The following is a 21,727-nucleotide window of genomic DNA, read 5'->3' on the forward strand; positions in this document are numbered from 1 at the left end:
TGGCAATGACAGAGGTCAAACGTTTCCTGTAAGTCTTCACCAGGTTTGCACACACTGTAGCTGGTATTTTGGCCCATTCCTCCATGCAGATCTCCTCTAGAGCAGTGATGTTTTGGGGCTGTCGCTGGGCAACACGGACTTTCAACTCCCTCCACAAATTTTCTATGGGATTGAGGTCTGGAGACTGGCTAGGCCACTCCAGGGCCTTGAAATGCTTTTTACAGAGCCACTCCTTCGTTGCCCGAGCGGTGTGTTTGGGATCATTGTCATGCTGGAAGACCCAGCCACGTTCCATCTTCAATGCTCTCACTGATGGAAGGAGGTTTTGGCTTAAAATCTCACGATACATGGCCCCGTTCATTCTTCCCTTAACACGGATCAGGCCTCCTGTCCCCTTTGCAGAAAAACAGCCCCAAAGCATGATGTTTCCACCCCCATGCTTCACAGTAGGTATGGTGTTCTTGGGTTCTTCTTCTTCCTCCAAACACGACGAGTTGAGTTTTTACCAAAAAGTTCCATTTTGGTTTCATCTGACCACATGATATTCTCCCAATCCTCTTCTGGATCATCCATATGCTCTCTGGCAAACTTCAGACGGGCCTGGACATGTACTGGCTTAAGCAGGGGGACACGCCTGGCACTGCAGGATTTGAGTCCCTCTTGGCGTAGTGTGTTACTGATGGTAGCCTTTGTTACTTTGGTCCCAGCTCTCTGCAGGTCATTCATCAGGTCCCTCCGTGTAGTTCTGGGATTTTTGCTCACCGTTCTCATGATCATTTTGATCCCACGGGATGAGATCTTGCGTGGGGCCCCAGATCGAGGGAGATTATCAATGGTCTTGTATGTCTTCCATTTTCTTACAATTGCTCCCACAGTTGATTTATTCACACCAACCTGCTTGCCTATTGTAGATTCACTCTTCCCAGCCTGGTGCAGGTCTACAATTTTCTTCCTGGTGTCCTTCGACAGCTCTTTGGTCTTGGCCATGGTTGAGTTTGGAGTCTGACTGTTTGAGGCTGTGGATAGGTGTCTTTTATACAGATAACGAGGTCAAACAGGTGCCATTAATACAGGTAACGAGTGGAGGACAGAAGAGCTTCTTAAAGAAGTTGTTACAGTTCTGTGAGAGCCAGAAATCTTGCTTGTTTGTGGGTGACCAAATACTTATTTTCCACCATAATTTACAAATAAATTCTTTAAAAATCCTACAATGTGATTTCCTGGATTTTTTTTTCTCATTTTGTCTCTCATAGTTGAAGTGTACCTATGATGAAAATTACAGACCTCTCTCATCTTTCTAAGTAGGAGAACTTGCACAATCAGTGGCTGACTAAATACTTTTTGGCCCCACTGTATCAGACCCTGTGATACCATATCTGTACAAAGGAACATAACTAAATCCTCATCATGTGTTCAAGCAGCACAATAAAATCACAGTCTGAAATATATTAACAAGTCACTGGTTGACGTACAGTGTGTTTGGTGTTGGTTTATAATTCCATCACATCCATAATATGGTTTACCAGTTAGAAAAGACACTGTGCTATATTGGTATGATTTCCATTCATGACAAAAGTCAGTGAAATCTTAAAGCTTTATCTTATCACCAGGCAATGTAGTGATATGGAGGCAGGTTTTTCTTGGTAGAAAGTTTGATCATTTTCTGGCAAATGCACATCCAAACATGCTTTTATGTAATGTCTAAATTGACTGTGTGGCTGGGAATTGGTGTATACTGGAGTGTAAAATACAATAAAAGGCTGAGAGCAGGATTTTCCCACTGCCTTTATCCCTTCTTAATACTGAGCTCAGCTGTCTTGCTTTCTCTGCTCTCTTTCATTATACTTGATCTTTTATGTGCCTGCTTGCTCTTCTTTCTCTCAGTTTACTTGCTCTTTTCATGCAGTGTGTTTGTGTGTTTGCCCACTGAAAGGTGTGTAGGTGGTAGGATACTATATATGGTACATGTGTAATAATTGCACATGTAAAAATGCTGTATTTGTGTGTGCATTGTTCTTTATTTAAACACCTGAGATACTGAGACCATCTAGATTTAACTAGGAAGTTTATCTTTTGTCATAAAAATGATTTTGTAACAGCATGAAATTGCTTACACAGTTTTGATTGCTCTCTCCCTACGACCAGACACTGCAGGTAGAAATAACGATTGTGGCCCTGTTATTCAGACAAATTGCATCAATCATTTGACTTCTGTTAGACTGTAAAATGGTCAAATTTCAACAAAAATAGGTTGATTTCAGCACTTTGTGCACTCGCAAACAAATCTAATAGCATTAAATGACAGTTTGCAAGTCTGAAAATAGAATAGGTCCAACAAATTTAGCAAAATCATATGTATTAATTCCTGTTTTCTGGAGTATAAAGCTAACAAGTAACAAACGTTTTTGAGATCTTATTGAGGGATGCAGTTTTAATATCAGCTCTTAAAATGTGTTTTTTTTTTCTTCTTTTATATTCAGAACCAAAAATAAAAGCAACACACTGAATTTTTTTACCTGTTTCCAGGCACAATTTGGCCACATTTTGGGCAAACGTTTGTTTAATTACACACAGTTAAATCAGAATCATTTATTCTGTGTACACTAATGTTTTCATTGTGATAAAACTACAAATGTGCAAAAAAAAGTTATCCACACAAGCCACTTCAATGCCCTTCACACTGACTATTTGTTTAGACATCAAAATCTTTGACTTTAAAATGACTTTATTTATTAAGAAATTACACAGTACTTATTCCAGCATTTCACCTTTAGTCTGAGACCCTAAAGTTGATCATTTTGTAGTGTTGTGGATGGATTTTATGTTGGTAATTTAATTTTACAAGCCATATTTTTTGGAACAGTTTGGACATTTTGTGAAATGCAATAAATACAATAATCTATATATTTTTTTATTAGTTGAATGGACATAAGTACAAAGAAAAGATTTGATGACTGCAACACAATCCAAAAAGTTGGGACAGACATACAGTATGTTTGTCACTGTGTTACATCTGTTTCTATTAATTACACCTTTTGTTTGGGAAATAAGGATGCTAACTGCTGCAGCTTTCCAAATAAAAGCTTTGCCCATTCTTGCTTGTTACAAGACTTGGTTGTTGCCGCTCAGGTGGCGCAGCGGTAAAAACACACACTGGAACCCGAGCTGGGATCTCGAATACATTGTATCGAATCTCAGCTCTGCCTGCCGTCTAAGGCTGAGCAGCCACATGAACAACGATGGGGTCTGTTGTTCAGAAATGGGCGGGATGTTCAGATGGGGTCTCTCTCATGACTGGTGCAATTACGACCTCTGCTGGCTGATTGATGGCGCCTGCACAGAGGTGAGAAAAGAGTGCTCTCAGGATGTGTCTCTCTGTACACAATGCTGAGCTGCACTGCACTCGTCAAAGTGTAGGTGATAAGATGCATACGTCATGCTGCCCACGTGTCGGAGAGGGCGTGGGTTAGCTTCGTTCTCCTCAATCAGAGCAGGGATCGGCATTGATGGAGAGGAAGCATGATGCAATCGGGCAATTGGACGCACTAAAAAAGGGAGAAAAAGGGGAGAAAATGCATAAAGAAAAATAAAAAACAAACAAACAAACAAGACTTGGTTGTTCTTTTCATAATGTGCCATACATTTTCAACACAAATCAGATCTGTACTGCAGGCAGGCCAGTCAAGCACACATAATCTGTACAGTGTATCACAAAAGTGAGTACACCCCTCACATTTCTGCAAATATTTAATTATATCTTTTCATGGGACAACACTATAGACATGAAACTTGGATATAACTTAGAGTAGTCAGTGTACAGCTTGTATAGCAGTGTAGATTTACTGTCTTCTGAAAATAACTCAACACACAGCCATTAATGTCTAAATAGCTGGCAACATAAGTGAGTACACCCCACAGTGAACATGTCCAAATTGTGCCCAAATGTGTCGTTGTCCCTCCCTGGTGTCATGTGTCAAGGTCCCAGGTGTAAATGGGGAGCAGGGCTGTTAAATTTGGTGTTTTGGGTACAATTCTCTCATACTGGCCACTGGATATTCAACATGGCACCTCATGGCAAAGAACTCTCTGAGGATGTGAGGAATAGAATTGTTGCTCTCCACAAAGATGGCCTGGGCTATAAAAAGATTGCTAACACCCTGAAACTGAGCTACAGCATGGTGGCCAAGGTCATACAGCGGTTTTCCAGGACAGGTTCCACTCGGAACAGGCTTCGCCAGGGTCGACCAAAGAAGTTGAGTCCACGTGTTCGGTGTCATATCCAGAGGTTGGCTTTAAAAGATAGACACATGAGTGCTGCCAGCATTGCTGCAGAGGTTGAAGACGTGGGAGGTCAGCCTGTCAGTGCTCAGACCATACGCCTCACACTGCATCAACTCGGTCTGCATGGTCGTCATCCCAGAAGGAAGCTGACGCACAAGAAAGCCCGCAAACAGTTTGCTGAAGACAAGCAGTCCAAGAACATGGATTACTGGAATGCCCTGTGGTCTGACGAGACCAAGATAAACTTGTTTGGCTCAGATGGTGTCCAGCATGTGTGGCGGCGCCCTGGTGAGAAGTACCAAGACAACTGTATCTTGCCTACAGTCAAGCATGGTGGTGGTAGCATCATGGTCTTGGGCTGCATGAGTGTTGCTGGCACTGGGGAGCTGCAGTTCATTGAGGGAAACATGAATTCCAACATGTACTGTGACATTCTGAAACAGAGCATGATCCCCTCCCTTCGAAAACTGGGCCTCATGGCAGTTTTCCAACAGGATAACGACCCCAAACACAACCTCCAAGATGACAACTGCCTTGCTGAGGAAGCTGAAGGTAAAGGTGATGGACTAAACCCAATTGAGCACCTGTGGCGCATCCTCAAGTGGAAGGTGGAGGAGTTCAAGGTGTCTAACATCCACCAGCTCCGTGATGTCATCATGGAGGAGTGGAAGAGGATTCCAGTAGCAACCTGTGCAGCTCTGGTGAATTCCATGCCCAGGAGGGTTAAGGCAGTGCTGGATAATAATGGTGGTCATACAAAATATTGACACTTTGGGCACAATTTGGACATGTTCACTGTGGGGTGTACTCACTTATGTTGCAGCTATTTAGACATTAATGGCTGTGTGTTGAGTTATTTTCAGAAGACAGTAAATCTACACTGCTATACAAGTTGTACACTGACTACTCTAAGTTATATCCAAGTTTTATTTCTATAGTGTTGTCCCATGAAAAGATATAATAAAATATTTACAGAAATGTGAGGGGTGTACTCACTTTTGTGATACACTGTATATCTCAATACACTGCTGACCATTCTAGTCTCAAGCTCATCTGAGATAAACTGAAGTGGAAACATAATCTAATGGGTCTGTCTTTCATATTGGTGAAGGACCTGTTTTTAATACCAGTGCTTTTAAAATTGGACATCCAACAAGTTTGTGCTCAGATGTACAGTATATGGTTAATTTATCCCACATAATGGGTACCAATGGATACCAATCCATGGCAGGGCTTCAGCCATCTCCCAAACATCATGTCTGTGTAGATACATGGTCAATTAATAGTCGTGGACTAGGATAAAAAACGCTGTGCCGCTCTACGTGGAATGGGACATGTCCAGTTTAATCTTCATGGTGACATTACTGTACATGCTCTATACTATTTAACTGATGACATATTACATATCACATGTTTAAATCATTTTAAAACAAAGACTTAAGACTGACCAAAACAAAGTTTGCAAGTTAATCACAGAAATGTAATCATGGTTATTGAATTTTGGCCATGCTTGTGTTCTTTTAATTCACCTAGAAAACACTGATGCAAACTGATAAAACTGAAATCTCATTTGTTCTGACCTGTGACTGAAGCCAACTGGCTAGCATTGATCTTTACTGATGTAACTTGTCTTCATGATTTCTGATGCAGCTTCCCCGAAAACTCCATATAGTCAGAGTCAGTCTGCTATTTATTTGTCTTCGCCTGTAAATGGTTTGTGTTGTGGATGTACTGATAATACATTTGTTGTGTAATAAATGTATACTATTATTACACACACCCAAGGCGAGTGTAATGCCTTTAGAATAATTCAGCTTGCCTAATTGGAATGCACAGTTTTGCAGTTAATTGTTTCTGTATTTCATTTCTTTCCTGCTCAGATGTATGCACATTCGTTTGTGGTTATATGAAGGTTACATCTATTTTTCAGGTTCATTATGGGGGGGTTTGCTCACACGTTTTGTGTTTATATATTCATGAGGCTAAATTCCCTCACTTATTCTCTGCTGTGCTTCTATGCTGTGTTCTGCAAGGATGCAGCTCACTGCAAAATCTTATTACAGAGAATAATAAAGATCCAAAGTCTAGATTTAGTGCTGCACTGAAATCAGTCTGGTAAAGATACAAGTAAAGATGGAGTTTAAAAGTAGCTTTGCTCTGCTGTTGCTTAAGAAACCTGATAAAGGCTTTTATAATAAAACTACCAGCCTTGGATCTTTGTTGCTCATGCCCACACTGTAATTGTAAATTCCACCCAAACTTTTAATGTCATTGCTGTGTTATTATTATATAGTTTGTCTTGTAGGAAAAAAAAGCTGAATTGAGCTGAGCATTGTTGGTGGAAGTGTGTGCCGTGTTGGCACAAGGATGGCCAGTTAATTGTGTCTTTAGGGATTTGTCAGGGATGTACTGAATGGTCATAAATCACAAAGCAGAGGTGCGGCATGGGGCCTCACATGAACCCTGCTTGGTGGGAATTGTATATAATTTCAGAAAACTGTAATACCACAGTCCAATAATCGTCTGAAGAAAGAGACACGTGGTCTGAATTTAAATAAGCGGTACAGCACTGCAGCTGATCTTCAGTTCTGAATTTTGTGATCATACTATTACATTTGTCAGCAGTGTACCCATTAATAACCTTAAATCAGCATTAAATATCTGTATATATGCTTATTTACACATACATATTTATATACATTTTTGTGTTTGTTTGTTTTTTTTCAATTTTCTCTCTATTCTAGTCGTATCCAATTACCCTGATTGTGTTACACTTCCCCTCTACTGATACAACCCTCCACTGCTGACTGAGGAGTGCTGCAACTGTCACATGCCCCCTCCAACATGTGTGTTCCGGCTGCATCTGTTAACCTGCACAAGGCGAGTTCATATGCGGATCAGCTTTGTGTATGGAAGCCACACCCTGGTCAATGCATTATTCCCTGACTTTGCGCAGGCGCCATCAATGAGCTGGCAGAGGTTGTAGCTGCATTAGTTATGGGGAGCCCTGGTCCGGCTTTCCCACCCTGTATGAACAACAGCGAATCGTTGTTCATGTAGGCACCCAGCCCAGCCCAGCCGGATGGCAGAGCTGCGATACGCAACGATGTGTTTGAAATCCCAGCTCTGGTGTGCTAGTGTGTTTTACTGCTGCGCCACCTGAGTGGCCTTTTGTGGTTCTTAAGTAAAAACAAAGTAAACACAACCAGTTTAGCACACTATTTAAAAAATGCAAATGTCAATGCACATTTACAATACAGTTACTAATAAATTTGCAATGCAGATATCACATTGCAATAAATTTGTAGCCAGTTAGCAGTTATTGTGTTTCTTGTTTTGTACCCTTTTTTAAACCAGTTAACAAAACTAAATATATTTAGCTAATTTTGACTTTGGTTTGTTACATGTATTTTTAAGTATTTTCAGTGTCTACAAACCTATACTAAGTACTATGTGTATTTGTTTTAGTTTTATTTGAAAAGACTGCTCCTCTGTAATTCTGATCTAAAGTTGGGACTTTACAAGTGAATGTGTAGGTTTTCCCACAAATTGCAAAACGACCAGCCATAACTTTAAAACCACCTCCTTGTTTCTACGCTCACTGTCTATTTTATCAGCTCCACTTACCATATAGAAGCACTCTGTAGTTCTACAATTACTGACTGTAGTCCATCTGTTTCTCTGCATGCTTTGTTAGCCCCCTTTCATGCTGTTCTTCAATGGTAAGGACCCCCACAGGACCACTAGAGAGTAGGTATTATTTGGATGGTGGATTATTCTCAGCACTGCAGTGACAGTAACATAGTGGTGGTGTGTTAGTGTGTGTTGTGCTGGTATGAGTGAATAAGACACAGCAGCGCTGCTGGAGTTTTTAAACACCTCACTGTCACTACTGGACTGAGAATAGTCCACCAGCCAAAAATATCCAGCCAACAGCGCCCTGTGGGCAGAGTCTTGTGACCACTGATGAAGGTCTAGAAGATGACCGTCTCAAACGGCAGCAATAGATGAGTGATTTCTAGATTAGATGATCTCTGACTTTACGTCTACAAGGTGGACCAACTAGGTAGAAGTGTCTAATAGAGTGGACAGTGAGTGGACACGGTATTTAAAAACTCTAGCAGTGCTGCTGTTTCTGATCCACTCATACCAGCACAACACACACTAACACACCACCACCATGTCATTATCACTGCAGTGCCAAAAATGATCCACCACCTAAATACGTGCTCTGTGGTGGTCCTGTGGGGGTCCTGACCATTAAAGAACAGGGTGAAAGCAGGCTAAAACAGTATGTAGAGAAACAGATGGACTACAGTCAGTAATTGTAGAACTACAACGTGCTCCTATATGGTAAGTGGAGCTGATAAAAGGGACAGTGAGTGTAGAAACAAGGAGGTGGTTTTAATGCTATGGCTGATCAGTGTATAGTGCTGTATTAATAGAGTAAAAAGGAGGTTTCCCACAATTCCACTGTGTTCTAATCTTTGTTTGGCCATATCCACAACAGATTTTAACTATTTTATGGACAGAGTGTCTATTTAAAGTAAAAGTGCACTAATGGCTTTTTAGAAGCCCAGAGATTTATACACAAATATCCAGTGACTAATGCAGAACCTTAAGCACCGAGCGATCAGTACCCCCCTGATACTGACAGCAATCTGCTTTTAGCATGAGGCTTACTGGTACTATTGATTGATCATGTCTCAGGGTCTCTTTAGGCCACATTAATTGATTGTGGATAAGCAAATAGGCACATGGATGTTTTCTTTGCTAAAGTGGCCACTTTGAGAGGCTTCCTTACCGGAGGTAAGCTGCTATTTCTGTCCCACTTTAATTCAGATTTGTCACAGCTCGGGAAAGGCCTGTGTCAGAGAGAAAGACGCTGACTTTGGTTTTATTTTATTCTTCCCTCTTGGTATACTGCCAACATGAGCGGCTATTGGACTTAATTTTTACCTTTTTTTATTTTTTACGATGTACTCAATTACTGTGTTCACTATGGCAACCTCTGCCAGTTGTAGGGCTCTCAAGGTGGGCAGCAGGCTGTAACACTTTTACTCTGACATGTTCTACATCTTTACACTAGCTCTGTAGTTCTCCGTTGCTCGTTACAGCACCTTCACCAGACAGCAGGACTTTTTCTTCTGATGCTTTTTCTTTGTTCCTGTGATCAGCTACAGAATTTCGTTTAGCTTTAGGGTGCAGAATTTAAAATATGGCCTACTTTACTGCACAGAGTCTCTAAGCCCATGGCGATATTAAGCTTAGTTGATTATGGACTCTGTTGCCTTTGTTTTTGCACTTTTGATAAAAGACAGACCTGTTTTATTTATGGTCCTTGAATTACAATTGACAAATTGCTTTAAACAGATTTTTGCCCTGTATTGGACTGCTGGCCTGTTCAGGGTCCATTCCTGTCTTGCACCTGTCATTTCCAGAATAGGTTCTAAATCCATTATCACCCTAATAAGAATTATACTAATGATGATGATAAGGATATAACAATAAAATTAATTGACAACTGATATTCTTAATTATTTTAGATTATTATAGATTATTTTTTCCACTGTTAAATGTTGATTAGTACTTCTATGTTTCTGAGGGTTGAGGGTTGCACACCAGAGCTGGGATTTTGGATACATCGTATCGAATCTCAGCTCTGCCATCCGGCTGGGCTGGGCGGCCACATGAACAATGATTGGCTGTTGTTCTGGGTGGGATAAGCTGGACCAGGGTTCGTCATAGCTGGTGCAATTACGACCTTTGCTGGCTGATTGATGGCGCCTGCGCAGAGTCGAGGAATAATGCTTATCAGGGTGTGGCTGTCCGTGCACAAGGCTGATCCGCATATGAATTCGCCTTGTGCATGTAAAAAGAGACAGTCGGTACTGCACACGTGTCGGAGGGGGCGTGTGTCAGTTGCGAAGCTCCTCAGTCAGCAATGGAGGGTTGTATCGGTAGAGGTGAAGCGTAACGCAATCAGGGTAATTGGATACGACTAGATTAGGGGAGAAAATTAGGGGTTAAAAATTTATATAAACAGCACAATACTGTTTGTAATACAATTAATATCCAGAACAAGTAACACATTAACAGAGAAAATGAGAAATTCTTCTGTTTGCTAATCTACAGTTATTGAGTGTATTGGGGTAAAAGCAACCATTACTATGTGTGCTAGTAGGGTTGCCAAAGATTTTCTGAGTGCCATGATTCACATCACTTCGGGAGTCTGTTCTTCCTCTGCCACTTCTGATCACAAGTATTTCCGATGTTTTAAAGGCACTTTAGCACGGAAGAAAAATGTGGCACCCTGGTGTTCTTTTCATTTTCAACAGAACACTTGAAAACTACTCGTATCACTAAACAGTTTTTAGATTTTTGAGGCCCAACAAACATTATTAGTTTTAGGAGCAGCTGGAAAGTGTGCGGACGTGTTTATAAATGTAAAAATTAAGTAACTTTCATTTCATGTAAGCATTTTATATAATAATAATAATAATAATAGTAATAATAATCGTATTTTCATACATTTTCATGTATTGTCACCGTCTTACTCTGGTCAGTGTTAGGTAGGTTTGGTGCTTCTGAAAACATTAGGCACAGCTGGAAAGGGAACCACTCTATTGCAGGTGTGAAACCCTGACCATAAGCTTCCTGGACATCCTATTACAAAACCTTGGGTCATATTTTAGTGTTGGCCCCAAAATGATTTGCAGGCCACTGGAGTTACTCTACAGCAAACTCATGAAACCGTGTCTGTGGACTTCACTAGCTGTTGTTAGAAGCATATAATTATATAATAGTTTTAACATATCTGTTAGTAATGGGTGGGGCTGCAACACCTGACCTTAATAATTAGTATGGGTGTCTACATACTTTTGGCCATGTAGTGTATCTGCCTTCAAATTTGTTTAGGATGGGCCGCTCAGGTGGTGCAGTGGTAAAAACACACGCTGGAACCAGAGCTGGATCTCGAATACATCGTATCGAATCTCAGCTCTGCCTGCCAGCTAAGGCTGAGCGGCCACATAAACAATTATTGGCCTGTTGTTCAGATAGGGCGGGACTAAGCTGGATGGGGTCTCTCTCATGACCAATTACTTGCAATCTCGTGCAATTACGACCTCTGCTGGCTGATTGATGGCACCTGCACAGAGATGAGAAAAGAGTGCTCTCAGGATGTGTCTCTCTGTACACAACGCTGAGCTGCACTGCACTCGTCAAAGTGTAGGTGATAAGATGCATACGGCATGCTGCCCACGTGTCGGAGGGGGCATGGGTTAGCTTCATTCTCCTCAGGGATCGGCATTGGTGGAGAGGAAGCGTGACGCAAGGGGAGAAAATGCATTTAAAAAATTGTTTAGGATTGCTTCACAAGCCAACCAAAGGCAATTAGTTTCAAGGGGGCATTGCCAGAACGTAAGTTGACTTATTGTTTATGTTGTGTCTAATTAAGTAATTAAACCTGTTAGAATCTAATAAAGTTAATACCCTGTGGTGACCACCTCAAACTAGTGGAGAGATGTTTGAGTACTAAACCTAGGGCAGCAAAATTGCATAGCTTAGTTCTGATTCTGGTGTTGTCTTTAAGATAATTGCAGACCACATTGAAAAAATTTAAGTTTTTATAATTAATAATGACAATGTATAACAAAGCAGCTAAAATAAAACAATGCTTTAATCTATGTACATGCCATGCTGCTGGGTTGCTGCAATTGCACTGTCAGTCCTAATATAATTCATTACATTCTTATAGCGAGTGATGCTACATGTATTATTTTATAGGGGAACATTTAAATGTAACTGAATCGTGAACGACTTTGCAGTTTCATTCAAAAAAGGGAACCCATGCTGGAACCATGCTGAATCTCTGAGCAGCAGTGCTTTCTCTGTGACTGGGTGTCGCCTAGAGAGTTATGTCCTTCCCTTCTGCTTCAGTGGTGTGGAAATGAAATCAGGTGCTCTGTAATTGTTATAATAAGTGTGCAGGGTGAAGCTGTGGCTCAGGGGAGAATTGTGCTTGATTAATTTTCTCTGTGCTGTCATCTACTGCACATTTTCAACCACTTTAGCCCTCAGGAGTTCTGGACAACGATCTGAGAATAATATCACAAGAGAAGACAGAGAAAGAGTCAGAGAACAAGAAGTATTGGGATTTTGTAAAGTTATTAAATTCAGTATCATACTTTAATAGGTTTTGTATCAACTGCTGCAATAGTTAACACTAATGGGCTCACACACTGTGTGCTTTTTTGTTGGTTGTAACCGAAAGAGGTCATAAAGTGTTCACCATCATATTGTCTTCTTTTCTATAGTAATTACTGTCAAGAAACCATTTTCCAATGCAAAGGGGTAGTGGGATAAAAGCTAAACAATAGCACAATATAATAATAAAGTACATTTTTTTATATCCAACACTACACTGATCAGCCATAACATTAAACCACCTCCTTGTTTCTACACTCACTGTCCATTTTATCAGCTCCACTTACCATATAGGAGCACTTTGTAGTTCTACAATTACTGACTGTAGTCTACCTGTTTCTCTACATACCTTTTTAGCCTGCTTTCACCCTGTTCTTCAATGGTCAGGACCACCACAGGACCACCACAGAGCAGGTATTATTTAGGTGGTGGATCATTCTCAGCACTACAGTGACAGTGACATGGTGGTGTGTTAGTGTGTGTTGTGCTGGTATGAGTGGATCAGACACAGCAGCGCTGCTGGAGTTTTTAAATACCGTGTCCACTCACTGTCCACTCTATTAGACACTCGTACCTAATTGGTCCACCTCGTAGATGTAAAGTCAGAGACGATCACTCATCTATTGCTGCTGTTTGAGTTGCTGTTGTCTGGATATTTTTGGTTGGTGGACTATTCTCAGTCCAGCAGTGACAGTGAGGTGTTTAAAAACTCCATCAGCGCTGCTGTGTCTGATCCACTCATACCAGCACAACACACACTAACACACCACCACCATGTCAGTGTCACTGCAGTGCTGAGAATCATCCACCACCCAAATAATACCTGCTCTGTGGTGGTCCTGGGAGAGTGCTGACCATTGAAGAACAGCATAAAAGGGGGCTCACAAATCATGCAGAGAAACAGATGGACTACAGTTAGTAATTGTAGAACTACAGAGTGCTCCTATATGGTAAGTGAAGCCATTAAATTGACAATGTGTGTACAAACAAGGAGGTGGTTTTAATGTTATGGCTGTATATAGATGAAAGTATGTGGACACCTCACATCCCCATTTCACAACCATTGGCATTATTTGTAATTTTGACTTGCTTGCAATTCTAACCATCTTCATTCTTTTTACTAGAAAGCTTTCCTCTAGATTGTGTAGTGTGTGTGAGAATTTGTGCTTATATATTCAGACCATTTGGAATGTCAGGCAGTGATGTTGAACTAGAATTCCCTGGCTTAATGTGTGTTTAAATTATTCATAAAACATAACATGCTTTAATTTACATTTGCTGAAATCAGACTGCCATGCCATGCATGTATTAATGATTCCTGGTTTTTGCTGACATATTCTAGCATTTTAGGGGTATTTTTCCTTCAGGTACAGAGGTATTATGATGATTTATAGGTACTTGCTTTGTGCAGTAACGACTGATTTGTATGTAAATACTGTAGACAATGTTTTGTAATGTTATTGTAAAGCTTGACATCACTTCAGCTAAAATCAGACAGTCAGGCTATTCAAATTTTCTAAAGTGAGTTAATGGCTTTCATCTTTTTTTTTAATGAAATAAATTTGCTGTCTAGTAAATGAGTGTTTTGCTGAAAAGCACCTTCATAGTTTTGCAAGACCCAAACATCTGATCGTAGCAGCTTTACATGTGCATAGTGGTAGGATTAGGTTTCCATAGAAACGCTCGGTTGTAGTCCTGATTACATAAGTCTTTTCCCTTAAGAATAATAATTGGATTTGGGATCCACCTTTTTCTAGTCTATTTTATCATTATATCATATTTATTAATTGCAAAAATCTAAACGAATAAACTCTAAACAGAAATGAATCAGATTCGGAATCAGTTTGCATGGTTAAACTGTAATCATGATCTCCATGTGAGAGAGAAAAAAGAAAAAAGACCATTTGTTTTGATTTGTTCTAAATTGGTTGCCAGAAGGCTGGTTTAGTTTTTGTCAGGTCCATTATACATGAATAATAAATATCATCCAGCTAATCGTATACACTTGCAAAGCTACAGCGGTTTTTGTAATCAGTTATATATAAGCTAAATTAGTTTTAAAATAAATGTCCTCCAGATTTTTCTCTTTGTTGTTACATCGCTTTCATCAGTTGTTTTAATTCTTATCTCTACTCTAGCTGAGTAATACGTCTTTCCCAGCTGACAGGTGTTTATTTCTCAGTAGTGCAAGACAAATTGCCTGTGATGTGCTAAATTTTAAGCATTACAGGTACATAACTTTTAAAAATCCCTATCTTTGCTTTGGCAAATAAATCTAATGGTCCTTTTTGTCGTCCTGCAGCCCCAATCAACATGCTCCCTTAGTCATACCTCAATATTTCTGCATGCCCTTGGTCTTGGCTCTGACACTGTGGCCTCAATTACTGAGCTGTGTATTCATTCATACACAAATATAACATTGCAGAAACTCTATAATACTGTTTTATGACCTTGACTTTGTCTAAAGAAGACCTTTCCATGTATGTTTATGTTTAATTATTTAGTTTTTTAGTTTATTAAAATGTGTGCTGATATTTGTAGTTACCTATAATAACCATAGTAAATGTAATGTAATGAATAAGCCCAAAACCCAGTATATTCCATGAGCCATTGCAACAATATTTTTCATGAAATCTTGGAATGGTAGTAGCAAGGTCACTTTTAATAACATTATGTCCCCTTTAACAGTGCTTAAACAGTGTGAGGTAAGTAACAGTATTTTTTGACTTTCTAATCATGAGGAGAACTTGGTCAGAATTAAAAATGATTTATAGGGCTAATTATTTTTTATCATTGATGTTTCATAGCTAAAACTGGTAACAACGACTTTGCAACAAATGCAGTTCTTTTTCTATTTTAAAAGAGGAATGTAAACATTCCTCTTTTATGCTAATAAATACATAGTTTTATTACTTTGTATATAAACACACTTAGATAACATTTTGTGCAAATTTAAAGTGTATACGTATATGCAATACAAATGCACCCCCCGCCCCCAACATATACTGTATGTACTATTAGGGTTTTATTAGAAAACCTAGGGAGCTCTCTACATAGACAGCATTTTACGTCACCCTACGCCCACTCCCAAGAAGTTCGAAATCCTAGATGCCTTAATATGCTCACTAGTAAGGTATCTTCAGCATTCAGTGCGGCACAACTTTTCTCTCAGAAAAATAAAAAATATGGCGGACGGTGTGAGTTTTTAATTTTAATTTTTAATTTGTATAAACTTGCACAAGTGTATTTATTTGCAAATTCGAACTTGTCAGCGAATTTAACCGTTTTTGGTACATGGAGGGAGATGTTAGTTGACATGCTAGTGCGTTGTGCCACCCCATCCCATTGGTTTGAATGCCATGAGGCTAACTGTGTTAGCTTAGTTAGCGAAAACTGATGGAATCGCTGTCTGAGTAGCTCGTTCGAATAACATGCCTTATAAGTCAATGATTTATTAGAATTCTCTCTACTTAGGCAGCTGCCTATGTAGGCAGTAAGACAGCAAGGCAGCTCACTAGGTTTTTGAACACACTCTTAGTCTGCACAGACAAATTGTTTATTTGCGACCTTGGTCAATTTGGGGCCCAAAATTAAAATGGAAAAATTAAAGCAAAAAAATATTTGTTAAACACAATTAATATTTACATTTACATTTACATTTTCAGCATTTAGCAGACGCTCTTATCCAGAGCGACTTACAGAAGTGCTTCTATAGTGAACATTTCATTTCTCAAGTTTAGGAAAACAACAGTCAAAGAACACAAATCTGCTAAAACCTGTTAGAACCAAATTGTATTTTTTTTTTTTTTTTTTTTTTTTTTTTTTTTTTAAATGGAAAAGAATGGAACAAAATGTTAGTAAATAAGTACAAGTCAGCCTAAGTGTTTAGTAAAAAGGTGGGTTTTTAATCGTTTTTTAAGGACAGCAAGAGACTCAGATGTTCGGACAGACAGAGGAAGTTCATTCCACCACTTCGGCGCTAGATAAATGCTTTTTTTTTAATAAAAACATCAAATACCAGTTTCAACTATTTTTAACCAAATAAAGCTGCTTAATTGACAAATACCTAAGAGAAAGCCTAGTAGCTTATCCAAATCTACAAATAAAATATAATCAAATTTAAATGTTATTAATTAAACTACTAAATATGTGTTGTGTTTTTGTTAAAATTATATTTTATTGTTTTTAATAGTATTAATAGTATTAAAATACCTAAACCATTAAACCCTAGTTAACAATGTGTTTATGCATCAAACACTTTAGTTTAGTTGTTTATCTCACTCAAGTGATTCATTTTAAAGAACTGTTTTAAAAGATTTGTTTACAATTAATTTTACCACAGCCAAGTAGTTTGTGTAAAATGTAGCTAGCTTGTTGCAATGTGTGTGCAAAATGAAAGCTAATGACACTGAAATATAATAACTGACATGTCGCACCACAAAACAATTGACTAATTGAAGTCAGACATAATGTAATTTCCCTTTGTCCAGTTCAGGTAAATGAAAAACCTGCTCATGATTTCTTGTCCAAGTGCTTTTTTAAATATTGCATGATTCACAAAGGACATGAACAAGACATGATATTAAAATGGATTTCAATAAGTATAGGCTTTCCATTTTGGAAAGTAATTTGTGCTTTATGAAAATGGCAGTGCTATAACACTGTACTAAGACAAAAAGATCAAGAAATGAAGAAATATATGGGCTGACAGCACGTGGCCTTTAATGCTTTTCATGTGGAAAAAATATGTATACGGGGTCCCTTCATATTACCTTCACATAACCACACATTTATAGTCAATTACATTTTTTTTGTGTGTTTTTTTATGTTGATGGAATGAAGCCATGCAAGTGAAGATTGGATTTGTAAGAATGTCACAATTCTTACAATTTTCCTGCTTGTATTTTTGTTTACTTATTGTTAAATATTTGACAATAATATTTAAAGTTCTTTTAATTTGTCCAAATGAGGATTTTATTGGTTTTTCCCCGAACATTTGCATTGGAAGCTTTTCATGGTTTCTGTTATATTGACTGTACAGTGTAATGATTTAATAAAATATCCATAATGGAGTTTTGTTTTTATTGACTTTATCTCCAAGCCCCAAGTCCTTGCCACTTAGCAAGGGATTTCTGCTTAAGTAATTTGATTATCCTTATCTTCAGTTTTTTTATGACTTGACAAGGTCAGGATAAAGCTTGTATGATGGTACCAGGAAAAGATTAAGATTATGCCACTGATGCCAGTGGCCTCATTTGCACTCACTGCCTGTCATGACCTGAGCAATTATGAGTGAGAGGTTAGGTAATTAAATTTGCTTCTTGGTGAGAGTTGGTGGAGATACTGAGTGAAGACTATTTGTGCTGTTATAAGACAAAATGCTGGTCACTGATGTTGGGTGTTACAGGAAATACTAGTGGAAAATGTTCTATAACACCAGAGCTTTTGAGAAAAATATACCAACAAAGCCATTTCTAAGAAAGACCCACAGATATGTAAGCTGTACACTCCAGCTTAACTTTCTCATCACGCACAGCCAACTACCCCCCTTTCTTCACAATGCCTCCCCAGCTGATGTGCTAACCCATCGTTAATCTGTTGTCTGTCTGGTAAGTGTTTGGGTTGTAACTTGCTGGTGGATTTCTGGCGAAAGAGCGTAAAAGCCATAAAATTTGAACAGATAAATGTGGACAGTTTTTTTTGACATCTAACCATCATAACAATTTCCTCCTGCATATAAATTATTCATTTGTTGGTGTAAGTGCATAATTTCAGCATTTTTGATTGACTACAGTAAGTGACCATTTATGGTAGACATATTTGGTGGTTCTTATATTACATCTGACAGTTTGGGTTTTTGTTCTGACCTTGGCAAAGTGACCCCTTTTCCATGTACTTTGACCTTTGTGGTGGAAAAACCCTTTTAATAAATACTTTGAAGACTGGATTGTAAGTAGAAAAGAGGTTTATTCTTATCTGCAGAGAAGGATCAAACTGACAAGCCTCTCATTAGAACTTGAGCAGTGCGATCCCAAGAAAGGGAATGATCCCCTTTATATACATGAAGACAAATGTCCTTGTGGGACAGTGGGAAAGTTCACACGTTGACAGATGTTACTTAGGTAGGAAACAGGAACTGTTTGAATACAACTACTACAGGATCTGTAAGTCGTTTAACTGTGAGCAAGGTTTGTAGGTCACGCAAGCAATGCGTTCTTTGTTATGTATGAATTAACATTACCTTCACACCTTATAGGTGATTGCTTGTACAGATGATTTTGGAGCTTGTAGTTGCTTACAAATGGTTCCAAATAACATTCATGTTATCTACCTTCTAAGATTTATTTAGAGCTTCTAGGACCATCCTATTTTAATGCTTGTGTAGTCACAAAAATCCACCAGTTGTACTCAATTAATTATTATGAAAAATTTATCCACAAAGTTAAACACATCATACATTTTTAGGATTAATAATCTTAGTTGAAATACCATTTGTCAGATTTTCATAAAACCCAATAATACATTTGAAATACTGTAATTAATATGTAAAACATCCTGAAAAAATTATAATAAGCTTGTAGTTTGATTAGAGAATTGATCAATGGTTTCTAAGGCAGGCTTTCAGATGAGTAATTGAATGTGAAAGTTGAATGTGTCTTTTGACGGCACTTAATAATGTTTTAATAATCATATTATTGTTTATTCTGGATGATTTTGTGTAGTTTCATTGAACCTCGTAGGTGTTTTATGCCTTTTGTAAAATTTTAATACACTGATCAGCCATAACATTAAAACCACCTCCTTGTTTCTACACTCACTGTCCATTTTATCAGCTCCACTTACCATATAGAAGCACAATTACTGACTGTAGTCCACCTATTTCTCTACATACTTTTTTTTAGCCTGCTTTCATCCTGCTCTTTAATGGTCAGGACCCCCACAGGACCACCACAGAGCAGGTATTATTTAGGTGGTGGATCATTCTCAGCACTGCAGTGACAATGACATGGTGGTGGTGTGTTAGTGTGTGTTGTGCTAGTATGAAGCATTAAATACCGTGTCCACTCACTGTCCACTTTATTAGACACTAAAACCTAGTTGGTCCACCTTGTAAATGTAAAGTCAGAAATGATTGATCATCTATTGCTGCTGTTTAAGTTGGTCATCTTCTAGATCTTCATCAGTGACTATTCTCAGTCCAGCAGGGACAGTGAGATGTTTAAAAACTTCATCAGCATTGCTGTGTCTTATCCATTCATACCAGCACAACACACTAACACACCACCACCATGTCAGTGTCACTGCAGTGCTGAGAATGATCCACCACCTAAATAATACCTGCTCTATAGTGGTCCTGGGAGAGTCCTGACCATTGAAGAACAGCATAAAAGCGGGCTAAAACAGCATGCAAAGAAACAGATGGACTACAGTCAGTAATTGTACTACAAAGTGCTTCTATATGGTAAGTGGAGCTGATAAAATGGACAGTACGTGTAGAACAAGGTGGTTTTAATGTTATGGCTGATTGCTGTACAGCATTACAGCATAATTTGCATGATTTAACATTTTATGTTTATGATGTTATGTTATTATTCATTGGTTTAACAAAAGCACCGCTGTGTCATTGTCGGTGCTTTTTTGTTATGAAAAAAGCTTTCCACGTCTGCTTGACGAATTAGGTTAGTTATTAGCTGTGGTCTAGCAGCCCCACTAGGCTTTTTCATGGTAATATTCTGCAAGGCTTTGAAGAGACATGCCTGTTATTTTCACTTGTTTAATCTCTGTCTTATGTATATTCCACCGTCCCCCCTTTTTTTTTTTTTTTACCTGACAGGCATGACTTGCCAAGCACGGACATCATATACAGAAGATGAGGTGCTGTGGGGCCATCGCTTCTTCCCGGTTATCTCTCTGGAGGAAGGCTTTTTCAAGGTTGACTACTCTCAGTTCCATGCCACATTTGAAGTCCCAACACCACCTTATAGTGTAAAGGAGCAGGACGAGGCTCTACTCATGTCCTCGCCGCACACTGCTCCATCACTGTGCAATAGCGGTGAAAAGAACAACTCACTGGACTGCCTGGAGCTCCTGGAGGATTCTGAGACAACCACCAAGCTCCCAGCCAAACTACAAAAGATGACAGGACGGGACGGGCTTCCAAGGAAGCTGCTCCGGATGAGTTCCACTACATCAGAGATGACCTACAGCCTGGGAGACCTTTCCACAAAGCTGCAACGAATCAGCTCGGTGCCTGGTGTTTCTGAAGATAAGCAGATCTCCAAGACCGGTAAGATTAGTTCTGAGACTATCAGTCAATCTGTGGCTGACTTGCCACCCAAACTCCAGCGATTGGCGGGGGGTGGAGGGCGCATGGACGGACATCTGCCTCCAAAATTACGAAAAATGAATTCAGATCGCTTTACATAGAAGATAGAAGTCTAGAGGACTGGTCTGTTCTTTATATTAGTGTTGCTGACCTGGGCAGAATCTAATTTAAACAAGTGTAGCTGTATGAGTTGTGTACTCATGAAGAAGGACAACTTAATGAAGCACATTTTCTGAGGTTTGTGAGTTCACATTCAGCAAGCAAATCACTTCAGGTTGCTGTGATTTATGAGCACAATCGGGCATGTATGAAATGTTAAGCGCATGTTAGTGCAATTTTTTTCAGTTAGGCATGACAATTTGTATATAGTTTATTCAAAGAGTGTGTGAAATTTGCCAAGAACTTGAAAACTAGCTGGACGTCTGAGCATTAAGCCATACGATTATGCATTGTACAGCTTCTCATATATGCCTGATATTTTTACATTTTATTTCATTTTAGTTGTTTAATGTGAAAACCTTTTTAAGATTATGTTATAATGCATGGTTGACTTAGCTGGGGAGAGGTAATAGACAGATTTTAGCCTTAAATATATTACCTTCTTTCAGTTTTCACAGTTTCTTCATGGTTGCTTTTGAGATTTTTTTGAGACAGGGTAAGTAAAGTTCTTCTGAGAGATGGGTTCAAAGAGAGTTCAAGATAATGTGCACTAAGTGGAATTTGATGGCTTTCAAAACAATCAACGTTACATTACAATGACCCTAAAATGTAAGTGGATAAAAACCTTTGTATATTTCATTTATAACATACACTGATCAGCAATAACATTGAAACCACCTCCTTGTTTCTACACTTACTGTCCATTTTATCAGCTCCACTTACCATATAGATGCACTTTGAAGTTCTTCAATT

At 38.9% G+C, this 21,727-nt stretch overlaps 1 protein-coding gene across 1 annotated transcript in view; it reads left to right on the forward strand.

The window, feature by feature from the left end:
• Positions 1–20,987, forward strand: part of kcnj3a (potassium inwardly rectifying channel subfamily J member 3a) — a 38,337-nt gene extending 17,350 nt beyond the window's left edge. The window contains exon 4 of the mRNA XM_063005441.1: positions 20,324–20,987. Coding sequence (XP_062861511.1) covers positions 20,324–20,916 — 593 coding nt within the window. The 3' untranslated portion in view covers positions 20,917–20,987. The remainder of the gene's footprint in view (positions 1–20,323) is intronic.
• The last annotated feature ends 740 nt before the right edge of the window (positions 20,988–21,727 follow it).

This window comes from Trichomycterus rosablanca, chromosome 12 (genome assembly GCF_030014385.1).
Source record: "Trichomycterus rosablanca isolate fTriRos1 chromosome 12, fTriRos1.hap1, whole genome shotgun sequence".
Lineage (NCBI taxonomy): Eukaryota > Metazoa > Chordata > Actinopteri > Siluriformes > Trichomycteridae > Trichomycterus > Trichomycterus rosablanca.